The sequence below is a fragment of the Balaenoptera borealis genome (assembly GCF_965194805.1).
Source record: "Balaenoptera borealis genome assembly, chromosome: 3".
Classification (NCBI taxonomy): Eukaryota; Metazoa; Chordata; class Mammalia; order Artiodactyla; family Balaenopteridae; genus Balaenoptera; species Balaenoptera borealis.
The window spans coordinates 174,409,870-174,434,990 of record NC_138866.1 but is presented as its reverse complement, the minus strand read 5'-3'; the positions used below and the strand labels follow the sequence as shown (position 1 = coordinate 174,434,990).

The 25,121-nt window shown below is 35.9% G+C and overlaps 1 protein-coding gene and 1 pseudogene across 2 annotated transcripts in view; one reads left to right on the top strand and one right to left on the bottom strand.

The window, feature by feature from the left end:
* Positions 1-25,121, bottom strand: part of GPR158 (G protein-coupled receptor 158) — a 342,097-nt gene that overhangs the window by 97,946 nt on the left and 219,030 nt on the right. Inside the window, exon 5 of the mRNA XM_082385766.1 lies at positions 3,934-4,002. Within this exon, the coding sequence (XP_082241892.1) occupies positions 3,934-4,002 (69 nt within the window). The remainder of the gene's footprint in view (positions 1-3,933; positions 4,003-25,121) is intronic.
* LOC309625659 (THO complex subunit 7 homolog pseudogene) lies at positions 11,060-24,620 on the top strand (annotated as a pseudogene). Its single transcript has one exon. The product of its transcript is annotated as a THO complex subunit 7 homolog pseudogene (transcript).

The window sequence follows — 25,121 nt, the reverse complement described above, 5'->3', positions numbered from 1 at the left end:
ATTAAATAATTTGGCCCTTTCTGCCATCAGAGCATGAACACTAACTTATTTAAAAACCAAGGTATGAGGCATGAAATTGAGAGCTACACGTTAATATTTCAACAGTTGCAGAAAGAATTTGTGCTATGAAAGACGAACTAGACAGCTAGTTAAACATGAAGTCAACATGATGAGGCATCCTAATGTTCCTGTTGGACAGGATTGGTTTGGTAAGTCTGTTCTGTTTTTTTCCTCCCGGGCACAATAGGATTGTCAAGCAGAAGTGTTGTCTTTTATTCTTTTTAAATTTCCATTTCTCTCTCCTCTTTTTCTTTGTACTTGATATCATCACAAGTATAGGTCCATTAGGTGGCTTTCAAGATTGGATCCCAGTCAATGAAAGGGTTTCTAATAACTGCTTTGAACATTTAGCAGCCTAACATTTACTATTCTTTCAAACGTCCTTCTTTTCTAGAATACTTCTTCTGTTTAAGAGGCTTTAAAATTCTATAGCTTTTAGGCCATGCTCCTTATTATGGCCACTTGATTTGAATAAGTAAAAAATAAACCCAAATTTGCTAACACCTAAAAATAACATTAAAAAGTGTTTTAATGCCTAGCTGTAGGCACTAAATAAAGTAGTATGAATAGGACTATCACTCTTGGCCTTCCACAATCAAGCAGATTCTTTGGAGGCTATTTCAATAGGACAACAGCCACTAGTTTAGGGTACAGTTCTAAATGCATCCAAATATAACCTCATTCATTCATTCACTGCATATTTACTGTGCTTCAACTATGGTGACAGGTACTGGGCTAAGTGCTGCAGGTACAATAGTGAGCCACACAGAAACAGGCCATTGCTCTCACTGAACTAGAGTCTGTGTGGGAGAGTGACACTAACCAAATAATTGCACTTTTGAATGTATACTTAGAGATAGGTGTGGTTAAGAAAGGGATTCCATGAGAAGTTATTATAAGGAATTTGACTTAGTTTGCGGTCAAGGAAAGCTTTCCTGAAAAAGTGATATTTAAGTAGAAATCTAAAGGATGACTAGTTGTTAATAGGCAGAAGAATTGGTGAGATGGGAATGGGGGGAAAGAAGAGAGGAGGATTCTTCAAAACTGAAGGAAAAGCATGCAAAAAGGTCCTATGAGAAGAGGCACATTAGTTTCCTGTTGCTGCTGTAATATAGCACAAATCTAGTGGCTTAAAATAGCACAGATTTATTATCTTACAGTTCTGGAAGTAAGAAGTCCAAGATGGGTCTTATGGAACTAAAATCAAGGGGAGAGTCTGTTCCCTCGCCATTTCCAGCTCCTAGAGGCGCCTGCATTCCTTGGCTTGTGGCCCCTTCCTCCATCTTCAAAGCCAGCAGTAGCCAGTCCAATATTTTTCATGATGCTGTCTCTTTGAGACTCTCTTTTCTGTTTCTCTTTTTCACTTAGGAAACTTGGGCCATTCAGATAATCCAGAATAATCTCCTTATTTCGAAGTCCTTAATTTAATCACATCTGCCAAGTTCCCTTTTCCATATAAGGTAACGTATTCACAGGTTCCAGGAATTAGGACTGCGGACATCTCTGGGGAGCCATTATTATACCTACCATGAGAGAGATCCTGTTTCATTTAAAAACTGAAAGAGGGTCAGGGTAGGTAGATGCAGAAAGTGAGGAGAAAAGTAGTATTGGATGAGGCTGGGGGGAAGGGGTGGGGTAAGGACCACACTTAACGTAACATCATAAACCATGTCAAGGGTTTTGATCTTTATTCGAAGAACACTGAGAAGCTATAGAAGTGGTGAGAGGTTATATTTGATATTTTAAAATACCCCTCTGGCTACTGGGTAGAAAATATATTTTAAAATAGCAGAGGTTCAGGAAAAAGATGATGGCACAGCAAGAACAGATATTCAGATGATTAAGATTATTACTCAGATTACTGAAGTCATTTCAGGCTTTCACTTTGTAACTCGGTGATTCTATGACTTTCGTTAAATACCTGCCTGGTAGTTCAACCAGGAAGATTAAATGTTACAATGTACAACATGCCATTTATACAGGAACAGTACCAGGCATGATAAACAGTCTTTGTATTATTATATTGCTTCTATTATTAATTACTGTGTATAACTCTATGCTAGTAAATTAGAAAACTTAAGTAATATGGATAATTGTATGGAAAAATAAAAATGATTATACCTAAATACATTTCTATCTTAAGGAGAAATATAAAATGTAATTCAAGAAGTAGAAAACCTGGATAGATTAAGAACGCTTGTAAACAGTGAGTCAGGAAAGATGATCAGAAAATGAGGTAATGCAGAGGCAGGATCCAAATCATGTCGGGCCTTGAAGGCCATCCTAAGGATTTTGGCTTTTACTGTAAGTAAAATGAGAAACCTTTTCTGAGTTTTGAGGAGAGGAATGCCATGGTCTAACTTTGGCATTCAAACTGGTTGATATTTTGAAGACAGACAGATCGTAGCGGGTAAGCATGGAGGAATAGAGGCCAGGAAGAGAATGTGACAATAACTCAGAAGACGGTGACTATGGTTTAGGCTAGGGCAGTAACAGTGAACTGGTGGGGAGTGGCTGGATCTTTGCTATGTTTTGAATGGTTTTCTGATGGATGTGAGAGAAAGAGAGTTGTCAAGGATGACTCCCAGGTGTTGGGCCTGAGGAACCAGAAGGATGCAGTTGCCGTCAATGGAGATAGAGAGACGGGTTGACTTTGGGAGGTCAGTATCTCAGTTAGGAACACGACAGGGAGTTCTACTGGACCTTCCAATGGAGTTGTCAGGTAAGCAGTTGAAAGTGAGTTTGGAGCTTGGGGGAAAGGTCTAGGCTGGAGATATAAACTTAGGAGTCATTGTCAATTCAACAACATTTAAAGCTTCTGAGGCTAGACGAGATCCCAAGGGAGAATGTAGACTAAGAAAAGCTACAAGGACTAGTCCTGAGACACTCAAGTAGTAAAAAGTGGGAAAGAAGATTAAGAATCAGCAAAGAAGGCTGAAACGGAGCAGTTAGTGAGGTAAGGGGAAAACCAAAAACAATTTGGTGCCCTGGAAGGCCTACCTTTTCCTTCTCTAACATCTATTCATCTTTCAGATCTTGGTCAAGTGATATTTTATTCCCCAGACTTGGTCAGGTGTCTCTCCTAAATGCCTCCCAGCATCCTGCTCTTCTACTCTTCCTAACTTTTGTCACATTATATTATAATTACCTGTACTTCCTCATCTCCTCGTCTAAGCTGTAACCTTCTTGAGAAGAGAAAGCAAGTTTCTCTCACTTACAGAGTACTCTCAGATTAGCAAAGTGCTTAACACACAAGAACTGCTGAATACAAGTGGTTGAATTGAATTAGTAGAATCAATACTTATCTTCTGGTTACAGATATGTAACTAGTGTGATAGGAAGGTCTGTTATGATTATCCACGCCACTAGTACCACACACACACTTATTCTGCTTATTTGTCTACGTAACCATTTGGAAATTTTCAGCATTAACTACTTGGTGTGTCTCATGGTTCTGATTCAGGTAGAGGGGGAAGAAGAAGGAAAGCAGTGTTGATATGTATATACCAGGCATGCCTTTCATATGTGAGCTCACTTAAGCAGTTAACACTTCTCACAAATTTGGGAAGAAAAGAATAATTAGCTCCATTTTACGAGAGGAAACCAAGGTTAGTTTAGAAATGCTAATCAACTTGTCTAAGGTCACCCAATAGGTAAGAGCCAGGATTTAAATATCTGTAAAGCCCTTGTTTATATATCTACCATATATCGACATCTACATTGTATACAATATAGATATAAGTATACAAACTTGCATACAGATATAGAAATATATATAAGCATATATACATATAGTATATAGTATATAGTAAACATATATAGCAAAATAAAATGGCTATTTTTAAAATGCAATTATAAAAATATGTTACTTACCGGAAAGTAGAGAAGCAGAGACCCAAAAAGGATTGTTTCCAACAGGATAAGGCCCGATGCCCTGATGCTCTAAAAACAACAACAAAAATAAAAATGTCAATGTTAATTGACATTTCTAGGCATGGAAGAATTTAAGCTCTTGTGACAATGCCTCAAGCAGAACAACATTCTTTGGTGGGGGGAAATAACCAGAAATTGGCTTGTATTTCAGACCGGTGGACTTAACTGCAACATGCAATAAGACTGACTATAAAGGTGGTGGTAGACTTAATGATACTGCCAGTGGCTTCATGGAATTTTGTTGTCTAAAATTTGAATCACTGAACTGAGAACACTACTTAGAAGATCCTTCCAATCTAAGAAATTCACAGACACAGAAAGTCTTGCCTGTATTGCTGAAACATCAGCCACAAATGCATTTCTTTTTTTTTTTCCAAAAGGATATTCTTTTAATTTGATTTTTTAATTGAAGTATAGGTGATTTACAATATTGTTAGTTTCAGGTGTACAGCAAAGTGATTCAGCTACATATATTTTCAGATTTTCCATTACAGGTTATTACAAGATAGTAACTATAGTTCCCTGTTACGTAGTAAATCCTTGTTGCTTATCTATTTTATGTATAGTAGTATGTACCTGTTAACTCCATACTCCTAATTTATCTCTCCCCCTCCTCCCTTTCTCCCTTTGGTAACCATAAGTTTGTTTTCTATCTGTGAGTTTGTTTTGTATATAGATTCATTTGTATTATTTTTTAGATTCCACATATAAGTAATATCATATATTTGTCTATGACTTACGCCACTTAGTATGATATTCTCTAGGTCCATCCATGTTGTTGCAAATGGCAACATTTCATTCTTTTTTATGGTCGAGTAATATTCCATTGTATATATACTACATCTTCTTAAACCAATTGTCTGTTGATGGGCACTTGGGTTGTTTCCATGTCTTGGCTATTGTAAATAGCGCTCCTATAAACATTGGGGTGCATATATCTTTTTGAATTAGTTTCTTTTCTGGATACACGCCCAGGAGTGGGATTGCTGGATCACGTGGTAGCTCTATTTTTAGTTTAAGGAACCTCGATACTGTTTTCCATAGTGGCTGCATCAATTTATACTCCCACCAACAGTGTAGGAAGATTCCCTTTTCTCCACACCCTCTCCAGCATTTGTTCCTTGTAGACTTTCTGATGATGGCCATTCTGACTAGTGTGAGGTGAGACTTCCACAAATGCATTTCTGAATGCTATCCCTAAGCCATTTCACAAATACCTGAGCAATGGTTTCAGTGGATAAAACAAAAATACGTACAAGGTCTTAGCATCTCAGTGGTACATCTTGCACCATGTCAAAACATCGTTCCCAAAACTCAGTAACAGAGCTTCACTATTTAAATAACATAAATCACATTTAAAAACAGAGGTATCTCACTTTATGAAATGCCTAAATTATTAACTCAAAATTCAAAAGAATAAGTTGATTTTCAAATAAGCTTCCTGATTATTTAAAGTTTGCTAAGCATAAATATATTCAATAATCTTAAGATATTTTGTTAGACTCAAAATAGCATTCTCTTCCCAAAGCAAAATGCTTAGAGCTGTGACAAGAAATGAAAGACCAAACTATCAATCTTATTTAGAATAATAAATTTTGCTTTGATGAGTTCAAATATCAATATAGAGTAAACATATCGGTTAAGAATACAAACACAAAAACAGGTCGTTCTAGAACACCCGTGTTTTCACTCAATGCAACGTAAAATGTATACACAAATTATACCTGGTGTAAATATGGTATCTTAACAGGGAAATACTTTTAAGGAGTTCAATTAATTTTGCAACCACAAAAAGACAGTGAAATGCTAAACCACAAGTCCATTACATTAAAAAGAAAAAAAGTGTCAGATAACTGGACAGCCAAGGAAAGAAAATTCTAATTCCTCTTGAAAACACTGGGAGGACATTGCTAGACACAGAGGAATACTTTGTGGAATCCCTCAAAACAACTCAGGGTCTTCATTAATCTAAGAATTTGGGAACAGAGAAACAAGTTTAGTCAGTGAACAGACTTGATTATTCGAGTGGCTTCTCCCTTTTGGTCATTATTTTAGCTAGCAGATGCTCTTAGTGAAAAGAAAACTTCTATCAGCAAGACTTTAAATGGGTTTTGGCTGGCAGAATTTCCAACACGGCAAATTACATTCATACCTAATTATGAATACTCCATAGTTTAGTTTTTAAACTTTCTCCAAAATGACACTAATTTAGAGTGAGTCTAAAATATAATACAAGACTGCCTATAAAAAAAGTCTATGCAATATTGTTTGAAAACAAGGGATATAAAAAGAAGCTGCAAGGCTTAATGGAAAAGACAGACTTTGCAGTTAACGTCATCTCAGTTTGAATTATGAAGCAACCACTTTAGTTAGGTGACCTTGAACTTCAATGGCCTCACCTGTAAAATGGGTATCCTCATCTTTGCCTTATTAAATCTGACATCTTTGATAAAATATAAAGTATATTAAAATGGCTGGCATCTTGCCTGATACGTAATAAGTAGGTATGCATTCCTTAAGGTAGAAAACAGCAGCAGGATCATGAATTTGAAAACCACAGAGGTATATGTAAGTAGCAGTGAACATTTTTTTAAAGTTTGGGATCCAAAATGACCCCAGAGGAGCAAAAGCCTGGTGGAAGGGAACACAGAAGTTCTTTGTTTAGGGCCACTGGGCTCTTAGCTGTGTTACAACCATCACTACCACATAAGAACAGTTGTAGTGGTGCATGCTGTTACATATCCTCAGAGCAAATAATCTGTCTCCTTTTCGTCTGGACATGCTGAACTCTTAATACTTCATTGCCTTCCTCCTGGTTGAGTAGAGGAGCCCCGTGATTTCAAATTATAAACTGGAACTCCGACAAATGGTTCCATAATCAAATGTAAGCCCTGTTCAAAATTTGTGCTTTTTCTTTCAAAATATGCTTGGGCTGAGTTGGCTTCATGGCCTCACAGAATGAGCAGGTACCTAATAGGTGGGACTTCAGGGACAAAGAAGAAATCTCATGCTCCCTAAAACATGTCCACATTGTCTTATTGGTACTGGAAGTTCTTTTAACTGGAACAAAGCATTCTATTTTGTACTTGGTGCTAACAATTAATATACGTGTTGTAAGTAATACACTGACTTACGTTCAAAGTGAAGGATAGGAATCCTTTCCTTAAGGTCTAAGTGATAGGATGAGAAAGGAGAGAGGAGGGATTGAAAAACAAAGATGGATGAAAAAGATAATGCACAAAATAATAGAGGCCAAGAAAAAAATTTCATCTCCTTCACAGTTTTGCCTGAGATAGAAATGGTGGTATGGAACTCTTTTTAACCAGAGCTGCTAACTGGAAAACCCTTGAAAAACTTTCTTGAAAAATGATCAACAATACAAAGTATGGTACTATTTATATAAAACACATACATACAAAGCAACACTGTACGTTTTCTATGTGTGTGTGTATGTGTGTGTGTGTGTGTGTGTGTGTGTGTGTGTGTATATATATATATAAAATATATCAAATCCAGGTCTGGAGGATATATACTAAACTGATAACAATGTATTTTATTTCCTGGAGAAGTAGATTTGAGGATAGATCAACTTATCTGGAAATACTTTAATTTCTTTGGAGATGTAGTCATATACTGCTGTGTAACATACGTTTTAATAATTAAATAAATAAAATTAAAGAAAAATCATCTAAGATGTGTCAACTCAACTATTAGAAAATTCCACCATTAGGTATCACAATACGCAAAGAATTCTAAACAAAGCCCTTCCTAACTAATATCTACTTAATAAATTTTATTCAGTACTGACAACATGCATAAAATGATCAAACAATGTATGTATGACACTTATAGGTGAATATAAACCTGGGGGAGCTACTGACCCTAATTCTCTGGCTTAGACTCCATACAGCCTAATAAATATCATTCCAGAGTTTACAAAAGAGAGCAGATTCTACCTCACTCCACTCCATCCTGCTTTCCCCAGTTCTTAAACCTGCAGAACTGACTTACGAGGGTTTACAGCAGCCAGATATCAAACCTGTAGACAAAAGAGAAGGGCTAATCTTACTACACCAATTTTATAAAATTATGTCAAAGTCAATATCTAAATTCCATAATCTTCAGATGTAAAGTACAGAGGCATAAGATGAAGCACAGCTTGTCACAGAATTTGCCTAGGATGTAAGCACCCAAAGGAAGCTAACTTACTGGAAGTAATTAGATGATAAGAATGCTAAAGTCTGAACTTCTAAAAATAATTAAAATAGTTTGTCATTATTTCCTTGATCCTATAGGGACTAACTACTTCATTTATATTTTTTAAACATTTTTCACCACTGGGGAAAGTAATGTATATCTTGCTAAAACAGTGTAGCTATTTTTGAACACAGCTGATATCTTCAGCCTTGCAGCAATTAAAGTTTCTTTCTATTACAAAAGGAACCTTTGAGCCTGAAGACATTTTTATACAGCTGGATCTCAGCATGTACGATGAAAATATAAGAAAGCAAGAGAATTAGATTCTGAAAAGAACGAACTAGCAGAGGTTTGGATGAAAAACCAGGACTCTGTAACTCGACATCATTTACAAAAAGAATTTGCCGTTCTGGCAGGAGAACATTCTCACGAGCTGCACTTTTTCTTTTAATTCTTCTATTTCTGTAGAGAAAACCATGGACAGGGATATTACAAATCCCCAACAACCACCTGATGAAATAATTACACAACGATATATTGGCGGCAAGATGCCCTGAGAAGAACCCTGTCACTGAGAGGTAAGAGGACACCATTTTCAGTAATTTTATTTACAATCATATAAAGGGATGAGAACAGACTCATCCAGCTTGATGGATGACATGAAATCAGTTTGTCTTGAGAAGATCTGTGATGAAACACTGAAAAACCAATCAGATTTAGAAAAATGTGTAAAGGAACAATTGCTCAAAATGTGGTTAGTTAAAAATCAGTAACAGGTTTTCAGAAGAATTTTCAGCAGTAAAAAAGGTGTAAAAAAGTAGAATATGGTCGGGATAGAGCTTCCCAAAGTGAAGTATAAGTAACTCAGAGAATTTTAAATTCGTGGAATGAACACATGGGCTTTATATGTAGACAGTTCAGAATCTCAGCATTGGCGGCTCACTAGCAGTGTGACCCTGGGCAAGTTGCTTGACCTTCTGAGCTTCACTTTCTTCATTTATAAAATGGGTGTAATAATGCCCACCATGAAGTACTGTTGTAAAGATCAGTAATCATGCTGCCCGGCACAGAGCAGGCTCTCAGTCAGTGGACATGGACAATCTTTCATGGGCAGATAGATGAGGTGGTGTCAACATATCTAAGCTCACTCAGCCAACGAGTAACAGAACAAGGTCCCGTCATCCACCACTGCTGGTCCCAAGGCAGGGCGATTTCCTCTGTACATCCAATCTGTCCCTCAGTCACCTTCTTACTCAAAGGAACAGAACTGAATGTAATACTACAATAAAAAAATATGTAGCATTATTAGAGTATTTAAAAATAAACTACAACTAAGGAATTTGGTTCAGATATTAGTTTTTAAAGTTACTAATCAATTTAGGGCTTCCCTGGTGGCGCAGTGGTTAAGAATCCGCCTGCCAATGCAGGGGACATGGGTTCAAGCCCTGGTCCGGGAAAATCCCACATGCCGCGGAGCAACAAAGCCCGTGCACCACAACTACTGAAGCCCGCACGCCTAGAGCCCGTGCTCTGCAACAGGAGAAGCCACCGCAATGAGAAGCCCGCACACCGCAACAAAGAGTAGCCTCCGCAAGCCGTAACTAGAGAAAGACCGTGTGCGGCAACAAAGACCCAACTCAGCCAAAACAAATAAAATAAAATAATTAATTAATTAATAATTTTTAAAGAAAGTTGCTAGTCGATTTAAAATTCCTGACAGTTTTATGTAAAACATTGAAACAAATTGTCACATGGCCTTAATTAGGAATTCTTTTAAATTTCTAAGACTTCATATAAGAAAGCTCATTTTTGTATGATATGGTAATTTGCAATGGTGTTGTTCAAGACCTTTTAGAAAAATAAGTTTATCCAAAAATAAAATTCAGAGTAACATATACATAGTTTCATATTCTTTAAAACAGTACAGCACACTAAATAAAGAAAAAAGTCAATGATACTTTATATATGTGAAATAAAAAACAACCAGTCATTCATTGTTAGTTATGGTTCACCATGCATTGCTGGGCAGAAACGTCTCCTGGTTGCTTTGCAGGATTTCGTGAGATGCTTGCCTTGTTCCCCCTTTGCTTTGTTTCAGATGATGTGGACACCTAGAAGTGTCTCATCTTTTAGGAGTTCAGTGCCTGATTTTATGACTCAAAGTGGTTGACTCTCACTGCCGTTGCAGAGATGCAGAATAACTAGGATGCATGACAAGGAACATTTTGGATCATCTTTACTCAGCCAGGGTCACCCATCTGTGCTTATGACCAAAGCAACTTAAATGCCAAAGCACTTCCTATTAGACTTTGTCATTCCCCCACTCAGCCTCCCCAGCAAGATGCCACTGGAATGCATTCCCAGAATGCAGACGATCATGTCCTGATTTGTCCTCATTTTTCCCACAGCCTCTTCGCAAAAATAGCTGCTACTTCTCTATAATTTATTTGCAACCTCCTATTCCCTTTTTTTTCAATACTAAAAAATAGAGTAATTCATACTTCACAAAATGGAGATGAATTCTCTTAAGTGTCAAAAAAGCACACAGAAGTGAATGGTACAGACTAAAATATTACAAAAAGAATCTTGCCTTGAGAAGGATTACTTAAGTAAAGTGGCATGAAATTATTAAAACAAAATACATCATTTGCTTAGTCTTCTATCATTGATTAAAAGCTATTGAGAGTAATGGATATATTTTCAAATAAAAAGTAGATCACTGAAAAAAACAAATTCCCCCTCATGAAAATGGAATGGAATGATAATAATTAAAACATAAAATATTAAGTACTTTAAAATTTGATATTAATTTTACACTGAGGTAAACTCAAATATCATCTAGTCTGACACCAATCATTTTTTTAAACTTAAGTATATTTTATACCCAGAGAAATTCAAGAGACGACATTTTTTGCTCAGTTTCACCTGATTGCTAAGTAGTATATTTTATACCCAGAGAAATTCAAGAGACAACATTTTTTGCTCAGTTTCACCAGATTGCTAAGTAGCAACAAATCTAAGCAATCTTTCTTCATCATTTGAACCTTCTAATCTCAGAACTTTTTTTTAATTTGGTATGTTGAACACTGTGATCTGTAAGGTGACTACTTTAAAATACTACTGCTCACACATAGGCAATAGGGCCCATTACATGTTAGCTGGGCAACATCAACTCTCCTCAGGCTTCTTAAATGGGGGAGAAAAATATGAGAACAGAAACAAGATTGCTTAGAACTGTTAAGCTTGTCTTTAACACTTTGTCTATCTTCTATAGCATGTTTGGAAGTGCATGGAATGACTAGACAGAGTGTAAAATGAAGAGACATTTCATACTGTGTCTGATATTTGGAGATAGTCTAACAAAAAGTTCCATTCAGATAAGACATTTACAAATGTACAAAGAAATATGATGAGCATTTTGGTGGATAAACAAATAGATGATTTAATGCGGTGTAAGAGATGCCCCCTACTTGCAAGAAGAGTAAGCGGTTCAGAAATTTAAAATAGCAGTATTATATCTGACAGGCAAAAACAAAGGTAGATTATAAAGGGTTGTGAGAATATGACTGCTACTTAGATGCAAAGATGATGGAAACAGGAATTCGAAACTCAATCTCTAAAATAGTATAAATATTTCTAGATTAGATGGAGTAAATTGGATTCTGATTTTTGTCAAACTTGGGTGCATTAAGATGATCTGTTAAATGGGTATTATGAAATTCAGTCCACATGGAGTGTATCACTCTTAAACTTGTTTAGCAAAAGACAAAGTGGAAAAAATGGGAGTCATATATTAATTAACATCCTGTTTACATTGTGATTGTCAATTCTAACCATTTGTTTCACTAAATACTGCTACTTCAGTTAGTCTTAATGTTCATTAGCAAGTCATAACATATTTGCAATTAATAATTATCTTGATATTTTAGAGTTTTATATTTTATATTATGAACATGGTTCAGGAAAGATTTTCAAATAATAAATTCATGTTTTAATTACAAATAGATGCTAACCCTTTAATATAGAATACAAAAAGGTCACACTAACTGAGGGTTATTTTAATTAGTCTTTTCTCTTCTCTTTGTTGGATCCTACTTAGTTATTCTTTGCTCTAAAATACATTATACAAATGCATTAGAATTAGACTATCAAGTCAAAAAGATACAAGAGAAATAATTAAGTACAAGCAGAAATTTGACAGTAGAGAATCACTGAAAAGTTAAAACAATGTTATAAAACCAAAATTTAGAAAAAAGTTTTACAATGTAGTAGATATTTAAAAAAGCAATTGCATTTAACCTCATTGAAAGATGAACTATTACTAAAGCAGTTTTCTATAAATAATCAATATTTGAAGCTTTTTAAAGTAATGACTCCAAATCTGTATCTTCAGCCTAAGCCTCTTTCTGGAGCTCCAGAGCCATATTTTCAGTTGGCTATAAAACAGTTCTACCTGAATGACCCATAGGCACCTCAAACTCAAGATTTCAAAAACTAAATTTTTCCATTTTGCAATCTGCTTTTCTCTTCATGTTTCCCATCCTGGTTAATGGTAATCAATTGCCTATTTTGCAGTCAAACTATCTAAAATCTACATCTATAAGCTAGAAATAAAAGTGGATTTTATGAAATATTCCTGGTTTTACTTTTGGTATTTTCCAGAACCCCCTCCAAATTTTGTTGACCAACTGCTTCCCTGAGTAAATGAGTGAGAAGGTAATGCATGCTGATGCACATTCAAGTGGAGAGAAAATCCTTCACTTTTAATCCATGGGCTCCTCTTCAACTCAGAGGATAAGTTAAATGTCAAAATCTTAATAAGAGGAGGTAGGAGGGAGAAGGAGAGAGGAGGGAAATAGAAGAAACCATCAACGTGTGATCAATTCTTGGCCCAGGGGGTGAAATGGGGGGAGGCAGAGCGGACTCAGGCATGGGTGGGGTCACTGTCCTCTCAGCTTCCTCACAGACACCTGCCTCTGTATTCACTCTTGCCTTCATCTCCATCACTTCAATCAATTCTGTCATCTCATCCAGGCCTGCCCTCTTCAAGTTAGGCATACATTTCAAAGGAATTCCCTTATTTCTCCTAATCCCCAACTTCTAATTTCTTCCATGCCTTAATCTTACCCACCTTCTTTAAATAAAAGGGATATAATAAATGCCAATTAGGGTGTTAGTGATTAATAGTAGTTTAACGGTTGCTCCTCCAGGTAGGACTTGGAAGACAAAGTAGATGGCCAACACTTAAAACCTAAAGGCAAAGACCTTGAACTCTGAAAGTTAAGAGCAAGGCTATCAGCACAGTGGGTCTCCTGGTGCCCCCAAACCTCACTGTCTATGACCGTTTCCTCAGAGACTGTTCCTATATGGAAGCAAACCAAGGTATCTACATTCAATCAGAAACTGGAATGCAGAGGTTCCTTTTAGGAATAAGAGGGACCCCATCATCCTCATCTTCTGTTGAAGATTTTTTAAAGAAGAAACTCATATTTCAAAAAAGTCTTTTCTTCCCAGTTGCGCATTTAAATTCCATTAAGAGTCAGTCTATCTAACCATAACTACACACATCTGTGCCTCAGAAAATCCCCTAAGCCTTTGTTGAGGGCAAGCTAAGCGAGTAGGTTTGCTTCCCTTTATTCTTTCTGTCTTTGAAGCAGAAGTTTGTATAATAAGGAAGGTGCCTCTGAAATCCAGCTTTCATCATGTGACAGGTTTCACGACATGCTGTGTAGGTATGATTTCAAGGTCCAGAAGAGCAGCTTCCTTCCGCGCCCATGAATATACTCCACTTACTATGGTTTTCTCTTTGTTTCTTTTTTGACCACATCTTTAAGACCATGAAGGAAGTATAAATGCATAAATTCTGGGAATGAAAAAGCCAACTCAGGGGAAAGGGAGTAAATCCAGAACCACTGTACTGGGTAAAACAGAGACCTGAAATTATACCTAGTATTGCTAATTTGCTCATTCAATGGCATTTTTCCCAAAGACACCTCTGACTCTAACAAAATGTTGATAATAAAAGTGGTAATAAGTAACAACAGTGACAACATTATGTAACAAATGAAGACAGTCGAATTTTTGTGCCAGCCATTATCCTAGGCACTTTATATTAATTAATCCTCACAAAAACATTTAACCCTCATGACAAATAGTAGGTACTATTATTATCCCCACTTTCTAAATGAGGAGGCTGAGGTTTAAAGACGCTAAAAAACTTGCCCAGGGAAATCGACAGAATTGACATTACATAATGGTTATCACTCAACCTTGCCCCTATCACTTTCAAAATCCAAATTTTAAAGCTGTCATTTAAAATAGCATTGGATAGCAGCTCCTGAAGCAACCTTTACTAACCTCCACTGAAATATAAAGACACATGTGAAATGGAAAATCAGTCCTGCTGTGAACAGGAAATTCAAAGCAGAAATACAAATTGAAATAAAAATGAGAAAAAAGTACTCACTCTCACAAGTAACTGGGAAATGTAAATTTAAAATATATCATTTTTAATCAATTAGATTCAAAAAGTTAAAAACATTGATAATATCAATTACTGTTTAGAATGCTAGAAAATGGGCACTTTCATGCTGATAGAAATATAAATTGATGAAGCCTTTGATTAAGCAGTTTTGAAGTATCTATCAAAATTTTAAGTGCCTATACTTGATTATACCCACAACTCCACACCTAGGGGGTTTATCCTTAAGGATTACTTGCATGTTTGCACAAAAATATATGCACAAGAATGTTTATCAAAGAACTATTGGTATAATACCTAGTGAAAAAGTTGGAACAATTGGAATATCCATCAGTAACAGACAATATACAAATTATGGTTCATCCATATGCCATGCTATTATGCAGCTATTTAAAAAATGAGAAAGATACATATGTACAGGCAGAGAAAGAGTTCCAGGGACTTCTTAGAAATAATTTTTAAATAAAAAACCTACGTTAGTGAAAGGCATGGTATGAGTGTACATGCATGGATCAAACCCTTGATGGACAGTACATATTTTCTGGGAAGAGAAGTAGAAGTGAGAGGAAACATACCTTTCATTACTGCTTTTACATTTTTCTTTATGTGCTAATTTTGTACAACAATGTATTCATTTATTATTTAAGTAATAACCAACTAAAAATCCTAAATGCCAAAAAAGGAAGGGAAGAAGAAAGAAGAGAAGGGATGAATGGAGGGAGATAGGCAGATACTCAGAATAGGTAAAAAATGATGAAACACAACCAAATTAGAGTCTGTCTACAAGAGACTTAACCACAAGCTTCAAAAGGAGAGGTATTCAAAAATCATCTCCAGGGTCTGGCATGTAGTAAGCATTTATATTTATGGGGGAAGAAAGCAAGATAGTGAAGACAGAGAGGAAGAAAAAAATGGAAAAAGTCCAGAGAAAAAGGGAATAAACAAAAATTTATCATGTAAAAAAAAAAAATTCACAATGCCAGTATCTGCCAGGGTGAAATTTAAGGTGAAAAAGCATGAAAAAAAGGACACTTAATATCAGTCATTGTTATCACATTCTTGCAAGCTGTAACAGTCAAAATCCTGAACCAGGTGAGAGGCCTGGACCTCGTGGCCCTGCTTCCCCTTCAGCCCCGTCCAGCACCCCTGTCCCCTGCGCTCACTATGCTTCAGCCAACCCGGCCACTTTTCAGCTCTAAGATGCAGCTGCTCCCCACCTTAGCGCTGTCAGAGTGCATCCTGTTCTCTCACCCTTGCCTGTTTCCACCGCCCTCCCTAACCCTCAGTTGGCTCACATCAACTCATTCCTCAGGTCTTACTTTCACTGACTTTTCACACAATATAGGGTTTTTTAAGTGCCTTCACTGTAACACACCAGGCGGTAGACACAGGAGTTTCACAGAACTACCCAAACTGGGTAAGTTTCCACGTTCTGTGCTCATGGCACAGAGTGCCTCCATGAGTGGAACATTTATCACAACTGAAATTAATGTGGAAAGCAACATTCACGAGCATCACTTCCTAACAGAAAGAACATCTACCATAAATAAGCTGCCAAGTCTTAGTGGTGAGGAAGGAATTCTTCTTAAGCAGGCAAACGATAAGGACACCTGATAGCAACCGTGGGATTTTACATTATTCTGGAATTTCTGTTAAATACAATGAGCTATAAAGACTGGAAATGAGACAATGAGACAACACTGTGATCTGGCAGGAAGTTGCCCCAAGGAAGTAATCTGAATCACACACAAGATTTAGTTATAAGAATGTTTCAAATCCAAAAATGGGCAGAAGACCTAAATAGACATTTCTCCAAAGAAGATATACAGATGGCCAACAAACACATGAAAGGATGCTCAACATCACCAATCATTAGAGAAATACAAATCAAAACTACAATGAGGTATCACCTCACACCAGTCAGAATGGCCATCTTCAAAAAATCTACAAACAATAAATGCTGGAGAGGGTGTGGAGAAAAGGGAACCCTCTTGCACTGTTGGTGGGAATGTAAATTGATACAGCCACTATGGAGAACAGTATGGAGGTTCCTTAAAAAACTAAAAACAGAACTACCATATGACCCAGCAATCCCATTACTGGGCATATACCCTGAGAAAACCATAATTCAAAAAGAGTCATGTACCACAATGTTCACTGCAGCTCTATTTACAATAGCCAGGACATGGAAGCAACCTAAGTGTCTACTGACAGATGAATGGATAAAGATGTGGCACATATATACAATGGAATATTAGCCATAAAAAGAAACGAAACTGAGTTATTTGTAGTGAGGTGGATGGAACTAGAGTCTATCATACAGAGTGAAGTAAGTCAGAAAGAGAAAAACAAATACCATATGCTAACACATATATATGGAATCTAAAAAAAAAAAAAAAAAAAGGTTCTGATGAACCTAGGGGCAGGACAGGAATAAAGATGCAGACGTAGAGAATGGCCTTGAGGACACGGGGAGGGGGAAGGGTAAGCTGAGACGAAGTGAGAGTAGCACTGACATACATACACTACCAAATGTAAAATAGATAGCTAGTGGGAAGCAGCTACACAGCACAGGGAGATCAGCTCGGTGCTTTGTGACCACCTAGAGAGGTGGGATAGGGAGGGTGGGAGGGAGACGCAAGAGGGAGGGGATATGGGGTTATATGTATACATATAGCTGATTCACTTTGTTATACGGCGGAAACTAACACAACATTGTAAAGCAAGTATACTCCAATAAAGATGTTTTAAAAAATGTAAAAAAAAAAAAAAAGAAAAAGAATGTTTCACACACAGTATTATTTATATCGGGACAAAATTAGGGGCAATCCACATCCCAAAAAGTTGACAAATGGTAAAATGAATTATAATATACTCTATAGTGTAATAATATTATGTCATAAAATTCAAGGTTTGGGGGCTTATTTAATGACAAAAGAGTATAAGAATATAATTTATATATATGAAAATAATTTTATACTAAATGTTTAGAAAACTAAATTACGGACTTATAGGTAATTTTTACATTATTACTTAAAATCTTCAGTCTTTTCCAAACTCTGTAAAATATATTGCTTTTACAGTACAGAACAGTTTAAAACTCTAATCTCACAGAAAGATTGAGAAGATTAAAGTTATAAAAAGATACCTTCTAAAACTGTTAAAATTAAAGAGACTGACAATACCAAATGTGGAGTGGATTTAGAGCAAGGGGAATTCCCATACATTGCTAATGGGAATATAAAATGGGAATTTCAAACTGTACAACCACTTTGGAAAATGGTCTGGCAGCATCTTATGAAAGTTAAAAATACATCTGCCCTGTGACCAAGCAATTCTATTTGTAGGTAAAAGAAAAACATTTGATCGCAAAAAAAACTTGTATAAGAATGTTCGCAGCGGCTGTCGCCACCACGCACGCCGTGGGAGCTGTGACTGATAACAAAGTCATACGGAAGCGTCTCCTCATTGATGGAGATGGCACTGGAGATGATGGGAAAATTAATCTGCCAGTGAAAAGTTTCATTAAATGGTACAACTCTGGATCCCAGGAAGAGGGATACAGCCAGTACCAACGTATGCTGAGCACATTGTCCCAATGTGAATTTTCAATGGGCAAAAGTTTGCTGGTATATGATATGAACCTCAGAGAAATGGAAAATTATGAAAAAATTTACAAAGAAATAGAAGGTAGCATTGCTGGAGCACATGAAAAAATCACTGAGTGCAAAAAGCAAATTCTTCAAGCAAAACGAATACGAAAAGATAGCCAAGAATATGATGCATTGGCAAAAGTGATTCTGCGTCGTCCAGACAGGCGTGAGACATTAAAGGAACTACAGGCTCTGGGAAAGGAATTAGAGCATCTTTCACATATTAAAGGAAGTATTGAAGATAAGCTGCAATTGAGAAGGAAACAGTTTCACGTTCTTCTCAGCACCATCCATGAACTTCAACAAACACTGGAAAATGATGAAAAGCTCTCAGAGGTAGAAGAAGCTCAAGAAACAAGCATGGAAACCAATCCTAAACCACAGACCAACTAATCACTCACCATTCCCAAGAATACTGAAGTAGCAACATGATCTTAGTGTGTTCAGAATTTGTTGTGCTCTTGAGATATTTAAAGTTTTGGCAATGAACTACTTTGCCTTTAAATATTAATGCACAGTTCATTCATATTTCTTCACATAAAGGAAGATGACTTCATTATGTATTTGTTTTTATTGAAATGCTTTTTTTATACTTAAAAGTAGGAAGCAACATCCAAAAATGTTTAACAAAATGCTTTCAAGTCAAAAAACAAAAAAGAATGTTCACAGCAACTTGATTTATAATAATCAAAACGGAGAACGACACAAATATCCATCCAACAGGAAAATGAATAAACAAATTATAATAATATTCTTACAATGAAATACCACTCAGAAATAGAAGGGGAAAAGTGTTGATTCACACAGCCAACATGAATCTCAAAGATTATACAGTATATATTAAAGAAGCCAGATACAAAAGAGAACACATTGCATGATTCCATTTATATGGAGTTCTAGAACAGACATAACTAATCTACAGTGATAGAAATCTGAGAGGGAGGTGTGGGGATTGACTGGGAAAGGGCAAGAGAGAACTCTCTGGGGAGAATGGAAACTTCTAAATCTTGATAAAGGCATAGATTACATGGGTGTATGCATCTGTCAAACACACTGCACTGTACAATTAATATTAATGCATTTCACTCTATGTAAATTGTACCTTCATAAAAATAAATAAATAACAAAGGATTTGAAACTCGCACTAAGGTGGATAAAGATAAAAATCAACAGACCTTTTATTACCCCTCAAATCTCATGAAATTGGTGCCACCAATTTGCAAGATCTATCACACAAAGGGTAAACTCACAAAGAAAGCAATAGTATATAACTTTCTGGTACTTCTACCGTTTGTACCTTCAATTTGTATATTCTATTAATTTACATTTAAGCCAATGACATTTCCATACTTCGCATTCATTTACTCCTATCTGATCACTTTGCAAAGATGGAAGAGAGCCCTACAAGAAAGGGAGCAAGAAATTGACAGGAAGCTCAGAGTTCTCTACCCACACTCCAAGAAACAGGAATATCACACATAGGATGGTAATTAAATATGTAAGCTGTTAAGGAGAAGTGGTACATATATGCAATGGAATACTACTCAGCCATAAAAAAAGAATGAAATGATGCCATTTGCAGCAACATGGATGGACCAAGAGATTATCATACTAAGTGAAGTAAGTCAGACAGAGAAAGACAAATGCCATATCACTTATATGTGGAATCTAAAAAATGATACAAATGAACTTATTTACAAAACAGAAACAGACTCACAACATAGAAAACAAACTTATGGTTACCACAGGGGAAAGACAGGAGGAGGGATAAACTAGGAGGTTGGGATTAACATACACACTACTATATATAAAATAGATACTCAACAAGGACCTACTGAATAGCACAGGGAACTATACGCAATACTCTGTAATAACGTATATTGGAAAAGAATCTGAAAAAGAATAGATATATGTATAACTATATCACTTTGCTGTACATCTGAAACTAACACAACATTGTATATCAACTATATTCCAATATAAAATAAAAATTTAAAAAATAGGTAAGCTCTGAAGTCTTTATGATCTGTGTTTTGCTTACTGGCTCTGTGTCTTTGGGTAAACTTTATTATTATTAGTTTATTCTATTTATTCTATTATTATTATAATAAATAATATTCTATTATTTATTCTATTCAATAAAATCTATTAAAAATTCAAGTTAAATTCAATTATTCAAGAATACACTATTTACAGGAAAATGTACCATAACTATATAAAGCATATATGCCTGCTCATTTCTCAGTGCACACAAAAAATTATTTTGAAAATAGTGTCTAGAAATCTACTGCTAAGCTCTGATTCTGTTCTTCTTAGGTATAAACAATTTTGTCATTCAATGAGTTCCTGAATTCAATTCTGATATGAGTAAGTTTTTGCTAATATATTTCAATTATGTTTAAATTTGAAATAACATTTTGTATGGCCTTTCAAAAATCACTTGTTTTCTGGCCTCAAAAAATGCCTTTTTCCAAAAGGGCACCATAAAAACAAACAGAGCAACAAAAACCCCATTTGCTATTATTAAAACTGACAGAAGATTTTGTTGTATTATCATCCCTATTTTATCTACCAACTTAAAATATCACTACAAATACAAAAAAGTTGCTTATTTGTCTTATAGGAACAAAATGTATCTATTTGCTGGTAAACATTCAGATCAATTCACATGAGAATCTGTTCATATTACCTACTTGTTTACAAGTGGTTTGGGCAGACACATTTTTATAGTAACCCAATATAAGAAGAAAATAGGCTAGAATATCGATTACAACATTGTATTACAACCATCAAACTTGCTAAGAGACTAGAACTTAATGATTGTAACCACTAAAAAAAGACAATTCATGTAATGTGATAGAGGTGCTAATTATCACTACAATAGCAATCATACTACAATATACAAATGTATCAAAAAACATGTACACCTTAAATTTATACAATGTTATATGTCAAATGTATTTCAATTAAAAAATAGGCTAGAACTTGAGCTCGTCGATTACAAGAGAATTACATACAGTGTTTTTGGTTTATATCATTAAAATGACCATACTCACGTCTAGTCATTAATACGAATGAACTACATGCCAGATAAAATATTAAAAATTCTGAAATAGATATATATATGGAAATCCATGAGAACATCCACAATGTATGCTCTCAAGAAAATAAAATATAGTCATTAACAGAGTTGACCCATTACTGCTAAATCAGTTCAAAAACTGCCTAAACTATATCCAAACTCTCCTGTTTCTCAATGTCTGCTTTTGGAAGGCAAGCATACTCTCACCATATGCCTGTGGTCTGAAAGCACATATCGTGAAGGCTGTTTTCAAAGACTTGGAAAATTTACAAAGATTTTGTGACTTCCAGATTCACAGAGAGCTGTAAATAGATAGAACTTATTTTAAGGCATTTCAACATTAGTTCTCCTGATACCAGCAGAATAAATAAATCAGAGCAAATGGAGATGAAAATAATTTGATTACTTTCCCTTCCTGAATCTTAAAATATAAATCCCTCAGGTGATTCAAGTTTTGGATAAAGACTTAGAACAAGGGTTTTCTTATCTAAACTCTTCCTCAGTGGTACACAGTAAGTCTGCCCCTCTTCTTCACATCCTTTCTCTGGAATACCTATTTCATTCCCACAGCATCAGTGAATACCCCACCGTGGTAACTCAAATCTATCTCTAGCGCTGACCTATCTTCTGAGCACCACTCCAGGATCCTCCAACTAGGGTTCATGGATGACTCAATCTCAGCATGTCCAAAACCAAACTCACCTTTGTCCATCCAAACCTATTCCTTCAAAATGCCCTCTCTTTGTTAATGGCTTCAAAAAGCATGCAGAAAATCACATTAGAATCTTGAGAGTCATCTTAGACTCTTCTTTCTCTCTTTCACCACTGCCAATACCATTTCACTTCTTTTTTTTTTTTTTAACATCTTAACTGGAGTAAAATTGCTTTATAATGGTGTGTTAGTTTCTGCTTTATAACAAAGTGAATCAGCTATACATATACATATATTCCCATACCTCCTCCCTCTTGTGTCTTCCTCCCACCCTCCCTATTCCACCCATCTAGGTGGTCACAAAACACTGAGATGATTTCCTAAGTGTCAATGGACACTTAGGTTGCTTCCATGTCCTGGCTATTGTAAATAGAGCTGCAATGAACATTTTGGTACATGACTCTTTTTGAATTATGGTTTTCTCTGGGTATATGCCCAGTAGTGGAATTACTGGGTCATATGGTAGTTCTATTTTTAGTTTTGTAAGGAACCTCCATACTGTTTTCCATAGTGGCTGTATCAATTTACATTGCCACCAGCAGTGCAAGAGGGTTCCCTTTACTCCACACCCTCTCCAGCATTTACTGTTTGTAGATTTTTTGAAGACGGCCATTCTGACTGGTGTGAGGTGATACCTCATTGTAGTTTTGATTTGCATTTCTCTAATGATTAGAGATGTTGAGCATCCTTTCATGCATTTGTTGGCAATCTGTATATATTCTTTGGAGAAATGTCTATTTAGGTCTTCTGCACATTTTTGGATTGGGTTATTTGTTTTTTTGATATTGAACTGCATGAACTGTTTGTAAATTTTGGAGATTAATCCTTTGTCAGTTGCTTCATTTGCAAATATTTTCTCCCATTCTCAGTGTTGTCTTTTCGTCTCGTTTATGGTTTCCTTTGCTGTGCTAAAGCTTTTAAGTTTCACTAGGTCCCATTTGTTTATTTTTGTTTTTATTTCCACTTCTCTAGGAGGTGGGTCAAAAAGGATTTTGCTGTGATTTATGTCATAGAGTGTTCTGCCTATGTTTCCATCTAAGAGTATTATAGTGTCTGGCCTTACATTTAGGTCTTTAATCCGTTTTGAGTTAATTTTTGTGTATGATGTTAGGGAGTGTTCTAATTTCATTCTTTTATATGTAGTTGTCCAGTTTTCCCAGCACCACTTATTGAAGAGGCTGTCTTTTCTCCACTGTATATTCTTGTCTCCTTTATCAAAAATAAGGTGACCATATGAACGTGGGTTTATCTCTGGGCTTTCTATCCTGTTCCATTGATCTATATTACTGTTTTTGTGTCAGTACCATACTGTCTTGATTAGTGTATCTTTGTAGTATAGTCTCAAGTCTGGGAGCCTGATTCCTCCAGCTCTGTTTTTCTTTCTCAGGATTGCTTTGGCTATTCGGGGTCTTTTGTGTTTCCATACAAATTGTGAAATTTTTTGTTCTAGTTGGTAAAAAATGCCATTGGTAGTTTGACAGGGATTGCATTGAATCTGTAGATTGCTTTGGGTAATATACTCATTTTCATGATGTTGATTCTTCCAAGCCAAGAACATGGTATATCTCTCCATCTGTTTGTATCATCTTTAATTTCTTTCATCAGAGTCTTATACTTTTCTGCATTCAGGTCTTTTGTCTCCTTAGGTAGGTTTATTCCTAGGTATTTTATTCTTTTTGTTGCAATGGTAAATGGGAGTGTTTCCTTAATTTCTCTTTCAGATATTTCATCATTAGTGTATAGCAATGCAAGAGATTTCTGTGCATTAATGTTGTATCCTGTAACTTAACCAAATTCATTGATTAGCTCTAGTAGTTTTCTGCTGGCATCTTTAGGATTCTCTATATATAGTATCATGTCATCTGCAAACAGTGACAGCTTTACTTCTTTTCCGATTTGGATTCCTTTTATTTCTTTTTCTTCTCTGATTGCTGTGGCTAAAACTTCCAAAACTATGTTGAATAATAGTGGTGAGAGTGGACAACCTTGGCGTGTTCCTGATATTAGAGGAAATGGTTTCAGTTTTTCACCATTGAGAACGATGTTGTCTGTGGGTATGTCATATATGGCCTTTATTATGTTGAGGTAAGTTCCCTCTATGCCTACTTTCTAGAGAGTTTTTATCATAAATTGGTGTTGAATTTTGTCGAAAGCTTTTTCTGCATCTATTGAGATGATCATATGGTTTTTCTATAGTTAATCAAATCCAAGAAGCGCAGAGAGTCCCATACAGGATAAATCCAAGGAGAAACATGCCAAGACGCATATTAATCAAACTATCAAAAATTAAATACAAAGAACAAATATTAAAAGCAGCAAGGGAAAAACAACAAGTAACACATAAGGGAATCCCCATAATGTTAATAGCTGATCTTTCAGCAGAAACTCTGCAAGCCAGAAGGGAGTGGCAGAACATATTTAAAGTGATGAAAGAGAAATACCTACAACCAAGATTACTCAACCCAGCAAGGATCTCATTCAGATTTGACGGAGAAATTAAAAGCTTTACAGACCAGCAAAAGCTAAGAGAATTCAGCACCACCAAACCAGCTTTACAACAAATGCTAAAGGAACTTCTCTAGGCAGAAAACACGAGAAGGAAAAGACCTACAATAATAAACCCAAAACAATTAAGAAAATGGTAATAGGAACGTACATATCGATAATTACCTTAAATGTAAATGGATTAAATGCTCCAACCAAAAGACATAGATTGGCTGAATGAATACAAAAACAAGACCCGTATATATGCTGTCTACAAGAGACCCACTTCAGACCTAGGGACACATACAGACTGAAAGTGAGGGGATGGAAAAAGATATTCCATGCAGATGGAAATCAAAAGAAAGCTGGAGTAGCAATTCTCATATCAGACAAAATAGGCTTTAAAACAAAGATTATTACAAGAGACAAAGAAGGACACTACATAATGATCAAGGATCAATCCAAGAAGACGATATAACAATTGGAAATATTTATGCACCCAACATAGGAGCACCTCAA